The sequence below is a fragment of the Alosa pseudoharengus genome, unplaced genomic scaffold (genome assembly GCF_046254945.1).
Source record: "Alosa pseudoharengus isolate Yale_2024_CS ecotype anadromous, Long Island Sound unplaced genomic scaffold, YU_APseudo_1.1 YU_APseudo_1.1_scf_5, whole genome shotgun sequence".
In the NCBI taxonomy this organism is placed as follows: domain Eukaryota; kingdom Metazoa; phylum Chordata; class Actinopteri; order Clupeiformes; family Clupeidae; genus Alosa; species Alosa pseudoharengus.
Window position 1 is genome coordinate 26,081,151 of NW_027468837.1, and position 17,280 is coordinate 26,098,430.

The 17,280-nt window shown below is 45.8% G+C and overlaps 1 protein-coding gene across 1 annotated transcript in view; it reads right to left on the bottom strand.

Annotated features, from left to right (window-relative positions):
- Positions 1-17,280, bottom strand: part of lrp1aa (low density lipoprotein receptor-related protein 1Aa) — a 157,017-nt gene that overhangs the window by 130,489 nt on the left and 9,248 nt on the right. The window contains exon 2 of the mRNA XM_076267757.1: positions 5,192-5,314. Within this exon, the coding sequence (XP_076123872.1) occupies positions 5,192-5,314 (123 nt within the window). The remainder of the gene's footprint in view (positions 1-5,191; positions 5,315-17,280) is intronic.

Sequence of the window (17,280 nt, forward strand, 5' to 3'; positions counted from 1 at the left end):
AGATCGAGCCACAAGGGAAAGACCCTCCCCAGCCCCACACACTCACACAGGAGCCAGGTAGTCTGAGGAAGTGAGGGCTTTTATCTCGACAGCAGGCACTGCCTCTTTGACAGCCTGACTGATATCTTGTAGAGTCCGTGGGAACTCCTTGTGAGCGTCCGTGAGAGTGTGCATACGGGTATGTGAACTCAATGTCACGTCTGTGTTTGTGTACATCAGCAACCAGCCATAGGCACCAGAAAAGAGACACTAAATTCTGTTAAACAAAACACCTGTTCACAAACTTAGCAGTACTATATACTGTAACCACAATATTAGATGTCATAAACAGCATATGGAAAAACTCATTACACATAAATAAAAGAAAATAAAGGTATTTTCTAGACAGTTTACATTCACCATTGTCAACAGGATAGACTACTGTAATTAGTTTAATTCTGGACAGGGGCAAATAAACAATAATTACAGAACAAGACAATAAATGATTGCAGCCACTCCCTGTCTGAGAGACTAAAGTTCACTGGGCGTTCTTTTTCACAGCGGCACTGATCGCTGCCCAGCTGAGGAGTTGTTGGGAAAGGGTCTCCACAGCATGGGCACCCAGCCATTCTATTCACAGAAATCTCAAATAAAGAGCTGCCAGGTAATACAAAGCTTCCGCTGGGCTTTCAGCGGCAGGCCTTGCATAACACATATTCTTATTTTCTGAAAACTTTTAGTCAGAGCAAATGCAAATAGCAGGGCGTCAGTTCAGACCTTCAGCTAGCGTGCTTTCAATCCGGTCTTATTCGGCCCAGTAGCACCGGGACAAACCCGGTCTTTGTGGGGGGTGGACCTCATAGGAAGGGCTTAGGGCAGCTGCAGTGGGCACAGACTCTGACTTGAACTGGTAATGGCCACCGCTCCCGACAAAAGGCACAGTCAGAACCCCTCCCGGCGTAAATAAATAAAGCCCTTTCATGCTCGGCCCATTCAGTGCATTGGCGCATCTGCATCAGGGGACCCACTCCTACAAACAGAGGGCATTTTCACTTGTCCCGCTGCGACTCACGGGACAAACACACACACACACACACACACACACAGAGAGTCACAAATCAGACACACACACACACACACACACACAGAGAACTGCCCCCAGTGGGCACCAGATTCCCTCCCTCAGAAAGATTACATCTCTCTCTTGCTCTCTCTCTCTCTGTTCTTCTCTTAATGAGGCGGGGGTCGGCAACAGACCCTAATTTGGAGTGGCAAGGGTGCTGATGTTAGCACACCTTGAGTGGCGTTTTTCACGGTGAGTTTTTTTTTTTTTTCACCCAGCTGCTCACAGAGCACAAAATAGGCCGAGTGAGATTCATAGCTGTGGAGTTCTGAGCTCTGCTGGAATGCTTGATATGCCTCCGATCCAGCCTGGATTAGTACAATCTGTGCAGCCAATCAAGTGCAGTGTGCAACAGGGCAGGGCGGGCGGACAGCTGCCATACTGTCGCTTCTGTACAGTTCCAACAGTTCCCTCGTGGTCCCTCTTTGTTCGTCCTCTTGTATTTTGTCAGTGCTATCGCCACAACAGAGAGAAACAAAGAGAGGGGGGGGCAGAAAGAAGAAGAAAGAGAGAGGTTGTGGACAAAGAGAGAGAGGGAGAGAGAGAGAGGGAGGGAGACAGAGAGAGAGGGGGGGGGGGGTTGCAGATCTCTGGGCCTGTGTAGCCCTCCGTTTGTGAAAAACAGGTCATGGACACAACAGCAGGTTTCTCCATTCCTCTGGGCAAGTGCTTAATGACTTCCAGACTGACAGTGTGCTACAGACTCCATCTCCCCTCTCCTCCTCCTCTTCTCCCTCCCTCCCTCCCTCGCTCATCCACTCAATCCCATCCGTCCTCCTCCATTCTCCCTGTCTGAAGTGACTCCCCCTCTCCTTCCTCTCCACCCTTGCTGTCTCAAGGTTAAATAAAGAGAGAAGGGGATTTGCCATGGAGGAGAAAGACTAACTTTGGGAATTGGTAAATTGGGTGTGAATGGTGGGCGCAAGAAGCTGATTCGCTCGCTGTTGGCCTGATGAAGTTAGGCACTGTTTCCTCTGCACTCCATCTTAATGCAGCAAGAGGAATCTAATTAAACATCCATCTCCACCAGGGGTGTGTGTGTGTGTGTGTGTGTGTGTGTGTGTGTGTGTGGTGGCGTCGCGTGTGAGAATGTGTGTTTATGTGTGTGTGACTCATTCAAGGTGTCTTTATAGCAGGATCTTTGCAGGAAATGTGTGGCGAGTGCAATTCCTCACACCTATGCTTTAGATTCTGCTGCTGGAACTCTAAAAAAGAGAACAAAATAAGGAGTGTGTGTGTGTGTGTGTGTGTGTGTGTCTGTTGTGCACACATGTTGATGGTTCTAGGACAACAGTTATAAACTTCGATAATACTGTAATACTGTTGTAATACTGCAAAAACTGTAGCCTGATTATGGGGAGGCAAAACCTGCTTTACTTTGCATTGCATAAACCTCAGTTCGCAATACACTGCTAACATAGCGAAGCTCCGGACATTTTCAAGCAGTTGAAGCAAAATTTCAGTATCCAAACTGCACAGCAATTTCATTCTATATGGTATGTGTGTGTGTGTGTGTGTGTGTGTGTGTGTGTGTGTGTGTGTGTGAGTGTGTGTGTGAGTGTGTGTGTGAGTGTGTGTGTGTGTGTGTGGAGGGCTGTGGGTTGAAGGGGGGACACTTTGATAATGTAGCGATTAGCAGCACTTAACAGTCCATCCACTCAGTTTAGCCTCAGGAATGCTCTCTGTGTCCACCCCCTAACAACACTGTTTTTCTTGTTTATCTCTAAGCAACACTTGCACTTCTGGTAATCAGCTTTTATTTTTTTTCTAGGCCAGGGATGCCGTGTAAAAAGGGGGCATTGTGTAGGAAACAAGCCTTCAGACAGAAAAAAAACAAGGGGACGAGAAAGAGTCCTACAGGAGATGCAAATCAAGGAACAGATACAGTAAAACATATGGGTTCTCCTTGTTCTTGAGTGTAGGTTTGAGTGAGGAATCAGGGAACAGAATCTGTCAAAAGAGAGACTGTATCTAATGGTAGTTACTGCATGCATACAGCATAGGCAGCATTGTTTACATAATACTGTAGATTCAGATGACTAATTACATTTTATTGGTCTGACTTACAGTCATCCATCAAAACAGCACAGGACTGAAATCAACCCACAAGTTACAACAGTCTGAGATTTATAACCAAAACACTATAGTATAGTGTTATACTGTATATGGTATCTTTCTTCAAGAAGAGTACAGTTTATATATTGAGACATTTTAAACTGTACTAAATAACACACTGTTGAGACATGTGGTTTGTAATAAGTGCAACACAAAGGACAAGATCTGTATACAGTATGAGGTTTTATTCCTTATTCTGTTCCACAATAAGACAAAAACGTAACTTCATTTCAGTAGAAGACACTTTCGTTTTCTCCTCCTGTCACTTCCCCTGTGTCCTGCGGACGAGTGGAAGGCAGGAGCTGAAACCATGTGCCGAGCTAAAAGACTTGATTACGAGGACGCAGGATGTTTAAAGGAAGGGATGCCGACTGCCAAATGAGGTACAATAACAGCAATTACACTGCATGCATACTAGGCAATTAAGTGCACAGCGATCCCTACCGAATCCAGGGGGGAGCCGGAAGCCTTGAACCAACTGCTTTACCTTCAGGAAAAATGGTTCTCCAGCTGACAAACAGCAGTATAGTCGAGACAAAACAACAAGGGGGAACAGACTATACAATGGTCAGGGTGGACCAATGGTGCATCAAACTGTCTGAGCAATCACATAAATAAAACAAGGACAACACCTGGGAATGTGCTGGATATGTGCACCATGCACACGACATAGAGTCTGAACATTCTTGATGAATTTTGTAAAGGCTTGTTTGCAATTAAACTTCAAAGGCAGTTCCATAAAACAATCCTGATCAATGCAGAGAAGTCACATATTTGTGCATTACCGGTAGTTACTGGACAAAGGGACTTGTGGGTGCTACAGATGGAGTAACAAGTAATAAATGTTCAAATGTCAGCATATACAGAGGCATTATCAACAACTCAATAGAGTCAAACATACAGACGTATATTTCTAGATCACTCCGTTCTTCCTAATGAAGTTCATCAATGCTGCCTTGCTTTTGATTGCAAAGAGTATACAAACAGCCACAGTGGCTGATAGGCAGTAGCCTGGCTTCGCCCACGTAGTATCTCCACTAATTTTCATCTCACTGAGATACTAGTCTGTACTAGCGTTTCCAACAACCCCCCCAAAAAAGGGTGGACCAATCAGTGAGGGGATGACTTATTTGTCATCAAAGGTGGCTGTAGTAAATGGTAATCGCCTGAAAACAAACACATTTCAGTCGTAAATATGGACATTTATACAACAAATGTAAGTACATTGTTTTCTGACTGCATCTTACTTTGCGGTTTGCAAAGGCTATGCGAAGTAGGAAGTAACGTTAGGAATCCCTGATCAATGTGATTAGTTAGGCTGGACCAATGATTTCAAAGTTAACGCAAAGTCTATGTCCATTACGATACAAGGGTTGGGCACATTTTCCAATGGAGAGGAGCCAGACTCTTTTCACGAAGTGAAACGTAATGAGGGAGTCTGGTGAAACCAGGCTAAATAGGCAGGTCACTGAGTTATTAGACTTAGTGGGTAGACTTTAGACCTTTAATCGCTACTTCCTCATATATAGACTGTGTTGGTCACAATAACAGACCAACAGGGCACAAAACAATGTTTCTGAAAGAATTTATAATCCTCTATCCCTTTACTTCAGGTGGCCACTTGAAAATTGTAGTTTCTCTGGGAAGCAAATCTTTTAGAGAATTATGGCTATACATGGCAAATGGACCAAAGCGCAGAAAGTCCTGCACTGGGTAAAGTTGGGCGTTCATTCTTTACGTATAATAGGCCAGAAGGACAGAATAAGGGGGGGAAAATCTTCTGAAAAAGAAAAAAAACCCACTGCTATCACGTCCGGGCAGCTGGTTTCTCCATTAATGTTATTTTAGGAAACCTAAACAGAGAAAGCTAATTTCGCAACTGGAGTCATTGGAGAGATGAACAACAAGAGCAGATGTGCACAGATGTGCCGTGCATGTGCAGAAAAGTCGGTATGAAGACGAGGCTTAACTTACAGACGTCGGAGGCCTCATCCGAGCCATCGGGACAGTCCTTCTCGCCATCGCACCTCCAGCCCTTGGAGATGCAGGTCACCTGATCCTTACACACAAACTGCTTTGGGCTGCACGTCTTCGGGGCTGAAACACAGGAGAGAAGACAATGTCTCTGAATCATTCTACAGAAACAATCATTTAAATCTAGAGTGGAATAATTAAAAAGCACACACACACACACACCTTCACACACACATTGTACACACACACACACCTTGACAACGTCATTGCCAGATTGCACATTTAAAACTGAACACAAACAAACAAATGGACAGGTTGAAAAATGTAAAAAAAAAAGTTTAAAAAAAAAAAGCTCCTCGAGGGCACCATTAGTAAAACATCACTCATTTCTGTCAGTCAGTTTCCTTTCCCTCACTTTTTGGAGGAAAGCTGGGAGCTCCTGTTCCCTTCTGACCCTGCTCCTCCTCCTAAATCTGTTCTCTAATTGGCCTCAGAGAGCATTGGCCTTCACAGCACAGCCATAATGACACAGTGGACAGATAGGCTGTCCATCTCCGGCCCGTGAAGGCCTCCTTCATCAACTTGGAGGTGCGTGTCAGAGGCAGGGAGAGAAAGGTCTCCGTAGGTCTCTATGGAAGATAGGAGAGTTGTCTGCCCAAGCACTCTCTCGCCAGTGGGACTGTTCTGTCTCTCCACTTATCTTTGCACTGTATACGTTTTGTGCTGCCACTGCCACCGCAGTTCATGAGTCTGGCTCTGTGTGTGTGTGTGTGTGTGTGTGTGTGTGGGAGAGAGAGAGAGTCTTTGTGTGACTTCCTGTGGGCATATTTATTCAAGCAAGGGACATGATACCAATCAGTCACTCTGTTTGTTTGTTTATGGACCAGTCTGCAAGTCCACCTGGCTACTTTGATTGGCCCCACTACCTCGGAGACTAAAAGCCTAACTGTGCCACCCCCCCCCCCCCCTCCTGTCATCCAGACGGTCAGCTGGATCAGGTCACCGTTCCCAGACCAATGGCAGTGATGCAACTAGTCTGAGTAGCATCAAAGGACATCTTGTTCTGTTAAACTGGGAAAAAAGGAAAACAAGGGGTGGGGGTTGGGCACATATAACCCCTATTTCACTTGCTTCTTTATTTGGTCGAAGAAGGCAGTGCTCCAAACCGCACCACCTTCACTGCCCACCCGCCTCCCCAACCCCACCCCCTCAAATTCACCACATCCCCCTTTTTTTCCCCCACCAAACCTAAACAGTGAGGTCCTGTCGTCTGAGCTAAGCCACGGACTGCTTGGGGGTAGTACAAACACGGCGGAACACAACCAGAATCGCTGCTTCACAGGATGAAGAGTGGAGGGGGTTGGGTGGAGCGGGGAGGGGAGGAGGGGGGGGGTTACACAGGAAAACCTGACTTAGCTCCGGCTGGAGATCATTGCAGAGGCATCCTGACTGTCTGGTTTAGATTCTTTCCAAACCTCAAAGCGGTTCTGGTGGTGGCAATGATGAACCAGTCCAATTTCATAACAGTCCTTTGTCATCAAAGACAACTTTCATTTTTGCTACTCCACATTATGAGCAACTGATGTGCTGATGTGTCATTTCTGCACTATTCCAGACTTGAACCATCACCAGGGAAGTCAATGCAGCAGATCTCCATGAGCTTTTTGGATGAAATGTGAGAGAATGAGAAAGAAAGAAAGAAAGAAGGAAAGAAAGAAAGAAAAAAGAAAGGTAGAAAGGGAGAAAGGGAGAGAGAAAGAGAAAGAAGAAGAGAGAGAAAGCTGATCTAACTAGCTGACGTTGGACAGGTTTTCTTCCCAACGTGGTGCAGATCCAGTAAATTCATGCCAGATCAGGGCCAGATCTCTTCCCAATGCCGCCAGCCCTTCATCAGCAACTCAAATAAAAGCCCTGCTTACACAGACCTGTGATTTCAATGGTTTCATCCAAGTCATTTCTTCAACTCCAACCCGGATTCCACCCCCACCAGACCCCACCCCGCCCCCAACCCCCAAGTCCGACTTTAACAAAAATATTTTCCCTCTCAGCTCCTCCATGTGACTTGTTCCATATAAACACTACTTAGGCCTTGCTTGGAAAATGCCTCAGTCCTCCTCAAAGAGTGGAGAGAGGAGAGGAGCGGGAGTGCTGCCCGGCTCAAGTGTGTCCTGTCTGGCTCTGCAGCTGCAGCTGGCCCACTCAGACTCATGGAGGCCACTGAACTTTTGTATTCGATGGAGAGGAAAAAAACAACTTTTGAGTATACTTTGAGAATTTCGACAAACTCTGAAGGGAGACAGGACAATTGCAGGCTAAACAGAGCAGGAGCGGGGAATGGTGACGGAGAATGTAACGAGCAAATGATGCCAAAAATATGCCGATAAACACCGAGCATCTAGACACGAGCGAGGAACGGTGTTTTATGGGAAATCCAAGAGGAACAGGAGGAGACCAATCACAGCACAGGCTCGGAAGATGCCTGGCTGGTTCCATTCGCCTGTCGCAAAGCCACACATCAGCAAAAGGGGGGTGGGGTCGAGGAATGGAGTAGCAATTAGGGACTAATTTGGGGTTAAGGGGGAGAGTCTTTTCCAGCGCAGGCCCACAGTCAGGTGTCTGTTGGAAAACTAGGCCGGCGTTCCGCATGTCCCAGCTCGGCTCCTAGGCCGGCGTCCCCCTCTCCTCAGCTGGGCTCCTCCCAACCGGAATGTTGTGGAACATTCTAACACACAGGTCATTTTAGAGGCTCCCAAAAAAGGGGTGGGGGGGGGTGGGGTTAGGGCCTGGGTTGCGGTAGGTCCCCCCCCCCTTCTTTTTTCTAAAGCAGGCAAGAAGTCTGCGTCTCTTTCAGGTGAGCACTGAGACGCTGTGTTTATTTGTTTGTGTTCTCCAAATAAACGGCAGCTTATGGGTTATTTTAGCGCATTCCACCTCCGTGGGGCCATGAAGGGGGTCTTTTTCACAACCTCAGGCACCGCCTGAGTATGGACTGAACATACTGAAAGGGTCATGCACACACACACACACACACACAAACACAGGAACAGCAATACACCTGTGTGCAATGCCTCCAATCACACACACACAAGGTTAAACTATACACAAAAGCTTGAGTGTTTCATTTGTTAAGCAGCAAAAACACACCAACAGCGCCTAGCACAGCTCTCCAGAAACTGACTCACTGCTTTGGCCTTACTGCCAGACCAGTCACACAATTGACTGCGACGCCACACACTGAGCCTGGAAGGCAGCCCTTTTGCACTCTCTCTTCATCTTCCACCCATCGTTTAACCCCACCACTGAAATCACTTAGCATGAGCCCAGCAAACAGCACAGAACCCAGTGAACAGTCTCCTGTTCACAAGCCTGCTGAAAAAAAATCACTTTTAGATTTTTTTTTATTAGCTTTTTTTTTCTGGTTCAAACTCTGTGCATAAGATGATGACTGTGGGTGATTAGCCTAGCATGTGACATACTTACATAGGGCTTTAATGAATGAATGAGAGAGAGGGAGAGAAACAGAGAAGAGAGAAGGAGAGAAACAAAAAGAGTGACCGTAAACCTCTAGAGACACACCACACATGTTTTAAACATTTGTGTCGGCACACGGCTGCTGATAATGGCATTGGACAAAATGGGAGTGTTTAGTCACCACCACAGACAGCAGCAGCGAGGAGCCACTGGGGAGGAAGGGGAAGTGGGTCAACAGGTTAGCGCTAGGACCACTAAGCCCCTCTGTTCACTGTATTCCCTGAAAGCACAGACCTGGCCTGACACACACACACACGCACACACACACACACACATACGGTTGGGTGAAGGAAAACTACATATACCTTCCTCTACTGGGAAAACCAGAGTGCAGTGCAAAGTTATGCATGGGTTAAGCAGAGCTGTGCATGATACTACAGGCCATCAGGACAATGTTTTGTCTCTTAAAAGGTGGTTATAGGAATATTTTATTGGTATGTACTGTGGATCTATGGCCTATGATTCAAACTAGTCTTGAAAATAGACAGTAATTGTTTAAACTAGGACTAAAAACAGTATTAATATTTCCACTGGACATAACTATTTATATTTGTGTGAGCAATGACATCATCCTGACTGCATTCATGATTTTGTGCTAGTTCCACTTTCTGTAAATTCCTTAATTTAAATTGCTAACAACTGACATTTCAATAGTCATTACGTTTACACTGACCTCCTACCTCCTACCTTGTAGCACACAATAGCTATAATGTATAATTAAATTGAATAACTATTGCATTTTACTATGATACTTTATAAACAGTACAGAAATAAGACCAATAGGACTTTCAGACCCTCTGAACACTTGGCTACAAGCACTGAGCAAACAAATCAGCTATGAATGCACTGTACTCTGTGTGCGGTATGAATAGAACTCGGCTGACTTTGAAAATATGTTGGGGTGTTTTTCTGCAGTTTTCACCTGACCTGATTTTGCACTTCAGTCAATGGACTAAAGCAATGCTCCTCAGAGTGGTGGTGGTGGGGGGGGGGGGAGGGGTGCCATTGGTTGAAAAAGGAAAAGAAGCAATCTCTCGCTGAGCACAGGGCTTGTGGCTGCTGCTTCTAAACGAACAATGAATTATGCAACCAGTGATGGCATCGTCAGCGGTGATGGGGATTCTGTGTCGTGGGTCTGAAGAGAGAAGGGGGAGGAAGAGGGGAGGAGAGAGAGAGAGAGTGAGTGAGAGAGAGAGGATGGTCAGAAAGAAGAGAGAAGAAAGGGAAGAGGAAGAGGAGAGGATGATAGAAACAGAGGGGAGGGGAGAGAGAAAAAGAGAGAGGAGAGAGAAAATAAAAGATTTGGGAGAAGAGAGAAGAGGGGTCCCAGGCAGGGCAGCCATCCTGTGTTTTTCCACTGCACAGGCTCACATTCACAAGCAAGTTTTGTTTCACTGCTCAGCAGCGCACACACTAGGACTTACACACGCAGTTTCTCTCTCACTTTCCTACACACACACACTCCTTTGGTCTCTGTCTCTCTCATTCCCACACACACACACAAATAGATATAGAAAAAAGAAAGAGAGAGCAAGAGAGAGAAAGAGGGAGGGAGAGAGAGAGAGAGAGAGAGAGAGAGAGAGGCCTTGCCTTTGCACTGTCTGCACACCACAGTCCCAGGAAGAACTCAATCAGTAAGGAAGGATGTGCCCCCTCTCACTATCCAAACAAATGTCGCTGTCTTGCCACAGCTCACATTTCACCCCACACACTCCTCACACTGCCACACCACACCACACCACACACCCCCTCACATCACTGCCCATGTGTTATAAGCCCCCCCCCCACCCTTCCCCATACCAAACTCCTGGCTTATTGCCCCCAGCTCCATAAAGCTCCATTCCGATCTCCAGCTGGCAAACTCCAAGCTAACAGCTAACAGTTCCAGAGACTGTTCCAGAAGTCTACGGTTTAAAAACAGAACAGCTTTCAGCATGGTTAGCCAGCAACGCAGGGCCTACAGACTTAAGTGTGTTCGCCTGACACTGAAGAGGGGATTAAGGTTTCAAATGGCTTTATTGTGTGTTTAGTCATTTCCTTCATTTACGTTTGCATCAGAACACCGCCCCAGTGTATGGCAGCGAACACCAACGCTAGGAAATACTTTCTCCATGCCGTGTTTTGGAGAGCTCAGTGGCGAAGTTGAGTCAGAAGGGTTAGCTGACTAGCTGGCTAACTGCGGCGGCATCACGCGGCCGAGACCAGCACGGCCCAAACTTAGCCAACCCCCACAGTTTATGTAATGTTGCCACTCGCTCGAGCTCTCCGGGGCGAGTGGTCGCTTGCGCGCCCGCGTTTGGCAGACCATGAGTGCAACGACGAGTCGTGAAAGGGGCACCACATCAGTCGGCCGGCATGTGCGACGAGGCTGTTTTGAAACCAGCTGTGGAATGTAGCACAGCTGCACAGCTGCATTCTGTTCGGCTGTCAGGAGATAGCAGAGAGAAAGTACACACACACACACACACCACGTATTGGGTCGCACTGTACTCAAAACATGGCGATAAATTCAAACAAATGTTTGGTAAACTACTTTCAACGTAAACCAAGAAATGGGAGCAGATACAAAACAAAAAGATTTGGATTGCAAATCGTGTCAATGTCTACTTTAATTGTGTGTGTTCTTGGAGTGGCAAGTTGTTATATGAATTTTGCTATAAGAACCTATGTTCAAGTGATCATGTAACACTTGCACAACGTCAAGCTGAGACTAACCACAAGACAGGATCTCGGCCAAATGAGATTAAACTGTCTCCGCCTAAATCACAGGCTAAGTGTTTACTATGACTCTTACAACACATTCCATCTCTCTGCATCAGTGTGCTTTTTGTGAACATGTATATTTCATACCCACAAAACGAGGGTAAAAGCAGAGAGAAAGAGAGAGGGAGAGAGACAGGCAGAGAGCATGAGGAGTGGGATGAAAATGGTGTAAGCCTACATCATTTGGTGAGACTGATTATTACAAATGAAAGTCAGGTGTGTGTGTGTGTGTTTGTGTGTGTGTGTGTGTGTGTGTGTGTGTGTGCGCGCGCGCACGCATGTGTGTGTGTACACTTTTCAAGATTTATTGGCTTCCACCATCCATCTTAAGCACTGCTACACACACTTCACTCTGACATTGATCTCTGGCCAGCCCAAAAATCTCCCCGCCACATCCCCACTCGTCCCCAGCTCTCTCACACCGCTGGCAGCAGCAGACACGCTCAACAGAGCAGCCTCGGCCCCAGCCAGCGTTTAGTCTACCACTGATAATGATGTTCATTAGAGTAAGCACACCACGATAAAGGGCTGTTCTTTCTCTGACAAGTCAAATAACTGGAGGAGAAATCAGCAGTTATACTGACCCAGTCGGCAGAGACAGTGTTACAAATCAGGGCCTGTGGCACAGACTGTTCTCCTGATGCCCTTAGTTTTGGGGCATATCGCTGCTTCTGCTTACTGGGATGGAGATTACGAGACCGTCCTGCAGATCCTTACGTTTCATAACAGTTGCACAGACAGCAATCTAGGTCGTTTTTCTTTAACATGATCTTTTTTTCTTTTTTTTAAATGCACCTCAGATTCATTAAACAGAGATGAAAGAGCACAGGCAAAAATCAAGTGCTGGTTGAGAGGGGAAGAAATGTACACTGAAAGTTAAAATTGACCACCATTGACTTTTTTTATTTAGAGCGCATCCCAATTCCAGTTGTTCTGAGATTGAAAAAAAACCTTCTGAGAAATCTGAAGATGTTTTTTGAGCTCATCTATTATTTAGAGAGAAACCAGTGGAAGGAATTGCACCATGTGCTGAAGTAACCTAAAAGCACCGTTGGGTTCCTCTGCCAAGTCAAATATACATACTGTATAATAACAATCTTAATTGACTATGACACACCCTCGACCATACATCAACTCAGGCAACACCACAGTGAGTTCACGTCGTTTGATGGGCACAGTCACGTATGGAGCTTTAGTTATCTACCTAATTACATGCCTGTCTCCCCTGTGTAACCAGCAAATCAAAGCCTCTCTCTGCAAAAGGTGATGGGGTGAAATTGCTATCAAACGCAGCAATGTATAGACTATTAGAATTCCACATAGTGCACCTCCAAGGAGAAAATGGGCAATGCATCACCAGTTCCGATAGGTTCTCTACACACACACACACACACACACACACACACACACACACACACACACACACACATATATCTGAGTGAAGTCTTAAAAAGGCAGCCTAAGAATCTGTCAAAGCCTTGATGAGGAGATCCTGCAGGCAAACTGGGGCAGTTGTTCCAGATGAAAAAAACAAGCGCGATATCTTCGACTCAAGAATAACAACATCAATGTGGCACCATTTTATCGGAGAATGTTTGGGGGAGTGCAACAGAAGGAGGCCTTTGGGGTGAGGGGTTGTTGGAGCTGAGGGGAGGTGGGAGGGGGGAGGGGGGGCAGGTTGGGTCATTAAAACCTTAGAGACTCTGGGACGGGTCAGAGGAATTCTCCGCCTGGGTGCTTTCACTGAAGCACGGGCATGAGTTTGATCAGTAATTACCACGCAAACAGCCGTGACAAAGAGACCAGGACAGAGAGGGAGAGAGGGAGGGAGACTAAATGAGAAAGAGAGAGAGAGAGAGAGAGAGAGAGAGAGAGAAAGAGAGTGAGAGCATTTTTGTGACAGGAGAGACTGAAAATAAGAGTGAATGAGAGAGTGACAGAAAGAGAGAGTGATTGAGGGAGTGACGGACAGAGATATTGGGAGACAGACAGAAAGAGAGAGAGGTCAGTGGCAGGCATACTGGGGCCCATGATGATGTTTCCAAATTCTCTGTGAGGCCCGCTCTTAACCACCCAGCATAAGTCAGGCCCCTAGGTTTGACCTCAGTGGAGCCTCATGGACAGTCCTGGCCTGAGAACTCCCAACTGGGGAGTAAAAGTCACCTTCACTCTCTGCTCTTTCCCTCTGTTCCTCCCTCTCTCTCTCCTTCTATTTCTTTTCTCCTCTGCTTCTTCTTAAGCAACTCATCCCTTGTTATTATGACTTACCCTCTCACTCTCTAGTCTACACACATTCTCTTTATATTTTCTATTCTCTCTTCAACTCCTTTCCGCTGCGTTCTTCTCCCCTCTCTTCCTCTTTCTCCTTAAACCAACCAAACTCGCCCACTCTCTCTCTCCCTCCCTAAACCAACCAAATATGACTCCATTTTTCTGTAATGGAGAGAGCGCGAAGGAGAGTGAGAGAGAGACGCCAGAAGAAACGGGGGAAAAAGAGAAGAAGAGGAAGAAAAAAAAAACAAAGTCCCTCTCAATTTGTCACGTTATGAAACAGACGGCTGAAAAATAGTGTTTCATGTCCCAGCTGTGCCTCTTAAATAAGGCTGCTTACAGAGAGCCGTAAAAGCGCCTCCAACGCTCTCCAGCAACAAACAACAAAACAAAAACAGCCAAAAAATGCAGACTGGAGGCTGTGGTAAATGTTTTATGAAAATACCGCAAGTTTCTAACGGATCTTTTAAAAAGTTTGAGTGATGCTGTTATGCTGTTGTTGTTTTTTTTTCCATTCATTTGTTCAGAGGGGTAAGGGACGTTTTATTGTTTTACACAAATAATCCACAAGACAAGCAGAAAGTCAGGAAATAACCATTAGCATTAGATCAAAGGATACATGAGGGACTGTGTGTGTGTGTGTGTGTGTGTGTGTGTGTGTGTGTGTGTGTGGGTGTGTGTGTGTGTGTGTGTGTGTGTGTGTGTGTGTGTGTGTGTGAGTGTGTGAGTGTGTGAGTGTGAGTGTGAGTGTGAGTGTGAGAGAGATAGAGAGAGAGAGAGAGAGAGAGAGAGAGAGAGAGAGAGAGAGAGATGGGGGGGGGTACAGAGGTCTGAAAGGTGCATGTAGAGTTCAATAAGAACATGTTTACAGATTTATGTAAAAGTACATAATCTATCTACACTAATGTGTCTAGATATGAACGAGTGTGTATGTGTGTGTGTATGTATGTGTGTGTGTGTGTGTGTGTGTATGTATGTATGTATATCTTGACATAGGGAAGTTTAGAGGTATACAAGTATGTGTATTAGTGTGTGTATATTTGTATGTCCACATACTGTATGTATGGGTGTTACAGAATTAACAGCTGGAATGTGCTTATGTCTGGAGACTGCTGCCAAGCACAATGGTGTACGGCTGAGCAAACTCCGCTCCTGCGGAAACTGTTGTGGACTTCTTGTGGGTCAAGTGGCTCTAGATGCTATCAATCCACACACATGCCTTCTCAGGACCCTGGCCAGGCCATTAAGAGAAGCAGAATAATTATGCTGGTCTGGCTAAATTTAAATTTAGTTGACCGCCGCTGCTTTGGGACCGTCTAACCGCTCCGAGTTCAAGCACAGGACCATTTAGCAGAGCCTGTTTTACGGTGACTGAATCAGTTCAAGATATTAGCCATATGTTTACAAGAGGAATGTTTTGGAATGAAATGACTTTGTTTTGCAAAGCGGTGATTTAAAAACAGGACATTTTTCACACACATCCTGTGAACACAACTGTGGATATCTGCATCATCCAAGTATCTTTTCCTCCTTCTTAGCTATGTTGCTTTATTATTTCCCCCTCTTCTTAGCTATGGTGGGTTATTACTTGGCTACTGTGGTTATCTACAGTATGTGAACAAGTTCCCAAATATTTCTCTGTGGAACTGGAAAAACAAAACCTTCCCAAACAGCATGAATGCTGAATTCACAAATGTTGTGCTAACAAGGTGCTAACTAACCACTCCAAGGTCGGCTGTTTAAAATACCATGGGAGGACACAACATATTATCAGCCTTTACCCTCAATTGCAAGTGCTGTCACATAGAAATTAACAATACAGCTAAATGACTAAATGCAAATGCTATCTGTTTGAGGTCACTGGTGAGATCTGGGACATGTATTGAACCTGAAGAAAAAACACTATGACATACCAGCCACATCCCACACCCCCATCCTCCACACATGCTTAGCACATCTCACAGCCCAATTTAAACTTTCAACTTACTCTGTGCCATTACAGATAACACTATGTTATTTGCCCTCCTAATACTGTGCACTTAGAGAGTGAGTGACAGTGAGTGTTGGTTATGCCAAGCAAAATTCCCAGATAGGAGGTGTATGAATCCCATTTTATTTTATCTGCCATGTCGGTGGGTTGTCCATTTAAAAAAAATTTCCCTAATTAATTACACTGCATCAAATAATGACAGTATTTAATTGCAGTGAAATTAATTCTGAGAAGGTTAATGCGTTTGGATGCTTCCCTGCATGAAATTGCAAAGAATATTGAAATGTGCAAGTCATATTAATTGCACTTTAATTACACTGTTTGTGATATTGATTAATATTCTTCTTATTTCATTTAGAGAAAGGAAATGAGATGAAGGAAATGACCAGACGAGGAAGAAGAAAAATCACTGCAGGCTGCTCCCTAGGTGTGTCTCCATGGTGCAAATTTATTGTCCGCACCTCAGTGCAAAGTTAATGCGACGTGCAGACACAAAGCTCTGACAAAGTGGCTCACTGCTCTTCATCAATTCAGTTCATAAAATCTCAATTTGTGGCATGTGTCAAGCTTCCCTTCACGAAGACAACAAAGCACTGCTAATTGAGCACCTCTGGTCCCCTCACACACCATGCACAACACACACACACACACACACACACACACACACACACACACACATATACGCCATCTCTACTGGAGACAGCTTCCCCTGTCGTGCCCAGCTTCACTCCTGTCATCCATCACATAATAACCACTGAGCAACAAGCTGGCCAGGTGTGAAACTATGGAAGCCCACAGCCTGACGATCTCTGCTAAAAAGTCTATGGCCGCAAACACATACAGTTGGAAAGAGACTGGGCACTGGCTAGCAAGGTCTCAAAACAGCACATAATAATCTCACCCTCCCCGGCGCGTATGGAGCAGTTGGCTGAGGGTAATTACAGCCACAGGCCCTTTTGTGAGAGAAGGTCTACGGTCAGCGCAACTGCTTCCCCCCACAATAGAAATCTCTACAAAGTAGACTTTAAAAAGCCTCCGCATCAGCCTCCCACCAGCAGGCGCTTTCCTCTCAGGCAACCCTATCCGCCAGACGCCATTCTGGCTCGAAGCAGTGTTAAAATGAGTTTGCATCCCTGCCATGTTTATGACTGAACTGCTGCGCTCCAGGCAAGGTTTATGTATGCTAAAGCTGTGTTTATGAAGACAGTATGGTGGCTGAGGAGGGACAAACGTCTGGGGCAGGAGGCCAGTGCTATAAACGCAGTGGAACCCTGGGGCAGACTGTGCAAGGTCTATTTTGGCGACTGAAGGGGTGTTGCCCGGGAGAACGTGCGGGTAGGGGTGAAAAACACTGGGAAAGGATAACCATCTGGATGAGTCAGGGGGGCCAAGATGATGCACTAAAGTATGGGTGCTCAGAGCGGTTTCTCCCAAACAAGGATGACTTCACCTCAAAGAGACATGCGCACACATGTGTGGGGTGGTTTCACTGCTGGGAAATGTTTACGGATGTCCTCTGCGGAACAGTTCAACC